General features: G+C 43.4%; 1 protein-coding gene across 1 annotated transcript; it reads right to left on the minus strand.

Moving 5' to 3' along the window:
• Window positions 1-2,298: 2,298 nt before the first annotated feature.
• On the minus strand, window positions 2,299-5,745 carry LOC121875895 (the record flags this gene model as incomplete). Its single annotated transcript, XM_042380626.1, has 3 exons — window positions 5,682-5,745; window positions 4,908-5,109; window positions 2,299-2,439 (listed from the first exon to the last, which is right to left on the minus strand). Coding segments are annotated over exons 1-3 (407 nt in total), but the record flags the coding sequence as incomplete, so codon positions are not given.
• Window positions 5,746-6,060: the final 315 nt, after the last annotated feature.

The raw sequence follows: 6,060 nt of genomic DNA on the forward strand, positions 1-6,060 counted from the left end.
CGCCTGGGGATGACATTGGAAGCATAGCGTATTGTCTAATGGTAGACCTGCTGCCACATGGTATCAAAATATTGTGACTTAGTTCAGGTTGATGATCTGACTTTCTTTTCATTTACACAGGTTGTGTGGTCTCAATTGTTTCTCTTTTTTGACAACACAACATACATATTTGTTTTCACTATTGATTTTTTTGTGGTTCTTTTTTATTATTATTATTTTTTATATTATACAGTATTATATTTTTTATTTAATATTTAAAAAATATATAATTATAATATTTATTTTATTATTATTATTATTATTAATTATTAATTATTATTAATTATTATATTAATTATTATTATTATATTTTCGCTCCAGTCCTGGCGTGATCCTTGACTCCTCTGGTGGGCTAGTCGTTAAAAAAAAAAAATTACTAATTCTTTTGTATTTTCAAAGATCCGTCTCAGACTTCCCCATCCCTATAGGTCTACATCCTGATTTTTGTTCAGGGGAATGGGGCGGCAGGCCGTCAGAGCATGGGGTGGTGGCAGCATGAGGTTGTTAGCTTTCTTGCAAGGGCGGAGGTGGCCTTGCAGAATCACGGAGTGTCGCCAAACTTGTTAGTGCGAGGATGCTTTCAGCCCGTCTGCAGCCAGACCTGAAGGCCGTACTTCCTTGTGTCTTCGGTGCTTTTTCCACACCATCTCCTGTTATTTTCGAACAGGACAGCGTTTGAGGGACATAGTCACCCGGAACCTGATGCCTCTTCATTTGCAGGGGATTGTTTTTCTCAGTTGTTGTAAGGTTTCTTGTTTATCGGCAGCACTACCGGAGGATTCTTGTGTGAGAGATCTTACAGCCCAGGACACTTCTCACGCATCTTGTTACAAACCTTCTGGCAGCATCCTCTGTAACTTGTTTTTCGTCTCCTGTAAATTTTAGTCTGCTGCATTGTTCTTGCCTCACTTAGGAGATAGTCCAGTGTCTCGTTCTACATCGTCTGTCTGCTCTTCTCAGCTAAATCTTCCTGTACTTATTCCTTGCGTGTGTTCTCTAGCAAAATAGATGACGTATTATTGAAAGTATGTGGAGAGCAATTGGACCCAAGGGCTGTCATGAGTGTAATAGTGTACGAGGCGAGTCATCTACTACTACTTTGTGTCACTCAGAATCGAGTATGACGATCATTCAGCTGCGATACAATGATATGAGTTATTTGGGATGTCACCCTAGGTTGGTGAGCTCTGAGGTGACTCGAGAGGCCGGCACCCGTCCACAGATGTTGCTCGTGTGGAGGGCTACAGGTGGTGCAGAGTTCAATGAAGGGTTCAAGGTACTCACGGAGGTTCAAAAGGATCAAGGTAAAAGTGCACATGGGTCAGCGAGGAAGTATCGTAGTCGCCGGTTGTAGTGAACTGCGTCATCGTCGGCTCCCTCCACCGACACCAGCAGGGCCCCACCTTAGATCCGACCAGCACACCTCCACACACTCGTGAACACTGTCCTGCTGACTCACGTACTGTCCTCCTACCTCAAGTACTGTCCTCCTCAATTACTGTCCTCCTACCTCAAGTACTGTCCTCCTAACTCAGTACTGTCCTCCTAACTCAAGTACTGTCCTCCCTAACTCGTACTGTCCTACTGACTCACGTACAACCTCCTAACTCAAGTACTGTTCCTCCTATCTCAAAGTACTGTCCTACTGATTTATACTGACCTACTACCTCAAGTACTGTCCTCCTCTACATCCAAGTACTGTCCTACTGATTTACATATGACCTACTACCTCAAGTACTGTCCTCCTACCTCAAGTACTGTCCTACTGATTTATACTGACCTACTACCTCAAGTACTGTCCTCCTACCTCAAGTACTGTCCTACTGATTTACATACTGACCTACTACCTCAAATACTGTCCCTACCTCAGTACTGTCTCTGAGTTTACATACTGACCTACTACCTCAAGTACTGTCCTCCTCTTCCAGTACTCCTACTGATTTATACTGACCCAACTACCTCAAGTACTGTCCTCCTACCTCAAGTACTGTCCTACTGATTTATACTGACCTACTACCTCAAGTACTGTCCTCCTACCTCAAGTACTGCCCCTACAACCTCAAGTACTGTCCCTACTACCTCAAGTACTGTCCTCCTACCTCAAGTACTGCCCTACAACCTCAAGCCAATCCTCCTACCTCAAGTACTGTCCTCCTACCTCAAGTACTGTCCTCCTACCTCAAGTACTGTCCTACAACCCACACCTACCTGTACGACCTACACCTACCTGTACGACCTACACCTACCTGTACGACCTACCTGTAGTGTTGTAGAGACAGCCTGGGGTCGTACTGGTTATAATGGGTGACAAAGATGGTCAGTTCGGTGTTATTAGCGTTACCAGACATCATAGCCACCACGATCACCCTGTACTGCTCCCCGACCAACCGCTCAAGGTACCTGCGGGTGATGTACCGTCTATGAGAGAGACAGACAGACAGACAGAGAGAGAGAGAGACAAACAGAGACACAGGAGATAGAGAGACAGATAGAGTGACAGAGATAGAAAGCGAGAGATAGAGAGACAGAGAGACAGAGAGACAGACGGAGAGACAGGAAAGCGAAGAGAGACAGACAGACAGAGACAAGACGTAAGACAGAGGAGATAGAGACAGATGAGATAGAGATGAAGACAGAGAAACAGAGAGACACAGAGACAGAGAAGCAGACAGAGAGACAGACAGACAGAGAGAGACAGAGATAAACAGAGACAGAGAGACAGACAGGGACACAGATATAGAGAGACAGAGATGAGATGAGACAGAGACAGAGAAGACCAGAGATAAACAAGACAGAGAGAGACAGGGACACAGATATAGGTGACAGAGATGAAAGAGAGATAGAGACAGAGAAGCAGACAGAGAGACAGAGATAAACAGAGACAGAGAGACAGACAGGGACACAGATATAGAGAGACAGAGAGAGAGACAGGCAGAGAGACAGAGACAGACGAAGAGACAGAGAGACAAAGACAGACAGACAGAGGGAGAGACAGACGGAGAGACAGAGATAGAGACAGAGACAGTGAGACAGAGACAGAGAGAGACAGGTGAAGAATCAGAGACAGAGACACAGAGACAGAGGTGTGGTGAGAGAGAGAGACAGAGATAGAAACCAGAGACAGAGACAAAGACAGACGGACAGAGGAGAGACAGACGGAGAGACAGAGATGAAGACAGAGACAGAGACAGTGAGACAGAGACAGAGGAGAGAGAGAGATTGAGACAGAGACAGAGACACAGACAGAGACAGTGAGGACAGAGACAGAGAGAGAGACAGTTGAGACAGAGACAGTGAGACACAGAGACAGAGACAGAGCAGATTGGAGACAGTGGTGTGGCACAACAGTAGTACAACAGTGGTGCAGTACAACAGTATTACATCAGTAGAGTAGTATAACAGTAGCTGGTAGTACAACAGTAGTATAGTACAACAATAGTGCAGTTCAACAGTGGTACAACATGTAGTGCAGTTCAACAGTAGTACAACAGTAGTGTGAGTACAACAGTAGTACAACAGTAGTGTAGTATAACAGTAGTACAACAGTAGTGTGAGTACAACAGTGGTACAACAGTAGTGCAGTTACAGCAGTAGTACAACAGTGATTGCTATTAGTGTGCAACAGTGTTTCACCAGTAGTATAGTACAACAGTAGTGTAGTACAACAGTAGTACAACAGTAGTATAATTACAACAATAGTGCAGTACAACAGTGGTACAACAGTAGTGTAGTACAACGTGAGTACAACAGTAGTGTAGTACAACAGTGAATTTTAATAGTGTGATGTACAACAGTGGTTACAACAGTGGTGTAGTGCAACAGTAGTACAGTGGTCAATGCAACAGTGGTTCAACAGTAGTGCGGTGCAACAGTGGTACAACAGTAGTGCGGTGCAACAGTATTACGGCAGTAGTGTAGTACAACGGTAGTACCAATGATGGTGTAATTGCAACAGTGGTACAACAGTGGTGTGAGTACAACAGTAAGTACAACAGTGAATTAACATTTGGAGTGTAGTACAATGATGTTCACCAGTAATTATAGTACAACAGTGGTACAACAGTAGTGCAGTACAACAGTAGTACAACAGTAGTGTAGTACAACAGTAATCCTGTGTTAGTGTAGTACAACAGTAATTAACAGTAATTAATGTACAACAGTGGTACAACAGTAGTGTGGTACAACAGTAGTACAACAGTGGTGCTGTTGTAGTTATGGTACTGACAGTTATTTCACCGGTAGTATAGTACAACGATGGTACAACAGTAATTGCAGTACAACAGTAGTACAACAGTAGTGTGTAATTACCTGACAGTGAGTACAACATTAATTAATAGTACAACAGTGAGTACAACAGTGGTGTAGTACAACAGTAATTTACAACAGTAATTAACCAGTACAACAGTAGTATTACAACAGTAGTGCTGTTGTAATTATTAGTACACACTAGTGTACAACGTGAAATAGTACAACAGTAGTACAACGGTAGTGTAGTACAACAGTAGTACAACAGTAATTAATAGTACAACATGTAGTACAACAATGAGTGTAGTACAACAGTAATTACAACAGTAGTGCTGAGCCTTGTTGTGGTACAACAGTGTTCTTGATAGTTATAGTACAACAGTGATTAGTAGTACAGCAATTATTTCCAGTAGTATAATTACAACAGTGGTACAACAGTAGTGCAGTACAACAGTAGTACAACAGTAGTGCTGTTGTAGTGTGAATGCTAACAATATTTCACCAGTAGTATAGTACAACAGTAGTACAACAGTAGTGCAGTACAACAGTAGTACAACAGTAGTGTAGTACAACAGTAGTGCAATACAACAGTAATTACAACAGTAGTACATGTACTCACTAACCTGGCAGTGGTAATGTTGCCACCGTACTCGTCTATAGTGAAGTATTTGTAGTCAGTAACCGGTGACTCGTAGAGGGAGTAGCGGACTGTCTGTTGGTCGTTGTTGTGGTGGTCATCAACCGCCCTCACTCTGGTCACCGCCACACCGAGGGCTCCGGCGTACACCCGCGGCGGCCGAGGTGGTACTTGGAGATGGAGTGTGCCTGGAGGAATAGTTAACTTGCTAATTACTGGAGTATTGCCACATGACTGGAGGGCAGGTAGGGCTTGTGTGAGGACAGGTGGTTGGTGAGGGCTAGTGAGGACAGGTGAGGGTTGGTGAGGGCTAGTGAGGACAGGTGGGGCAGTTGAGGGCAGTTGAAGGCTGGTGAGGGCTGGTGAGGGCTGGTGAGGGCAGGTGGAGGAGCAGGGGTAGAGTTACCTGTACCTGTACTATATACCTGTACCTGTACTATATACCTGTTACCTGTGCTAATTAGCCATATATTTCGTCTGACTGTTGTAGAGTCTACTCAATATTACCTGGATAAACATCAGATAACGAATCGACGTTAATAAACATTAATCTAATCGTATTATTATATCAAAAAACATTAGATTGACGCCCTGACACCGCCAGCACCTCACCCATATAATGTAGTCACCCCAGTAACCTGACTCTAAGCGATGCCGTTTTTTATGGTGGTTGAGGAACAGATGGCCGCCAACACTAACAATAAAATAAATTATATTTCTCGGTTTGGACTGTCTGTAGAAGCGCTCTTATGAAACTCACTTGACACCAGTTGCAGGTCTTTGTGACTGTCAGCGTGACACCCAGTTAACGACACAAAAAACATTTTATGACAGCTTCATCATAATGCGTCTGAATGGAGGTAAACAATGACTCATAAGCACCACACAAGATGGATTCAAAGGTTGCCAAGTTAAATTTTTCCTCTAACTGGTGATGTGAGAACGTATCTAACTGACTCATAAGCTACCACACAAAGATGGATTCTCTAAGGTTGCCAAGTTAAATTTTCCTCTAACTGGTGATGTGAGAACGTATCTAACTGACTCATTAGCTACACACAAAGATGGATTCTCAAAGGTTGCTAAGATAAATTTTCCTCCAAACTGGTGATGTGAGAACGTATCTAACGACTCATAAG

This window comes from Homarus americanus, unplaced genomic scaffold, assembly GCF_018991925.1.
Source record: "Homarus americanus isolate GMGI-L3 unplaced genomic scaffold, GMGI_Hamer_2.0 scaffold8571, whole genome shotgun sequence".
NCBI lineage: Eukaryota > Metazoa > Arthropoda > Malacostraca > Decapoda > Nephropidae > Homarus > Homarus americanus.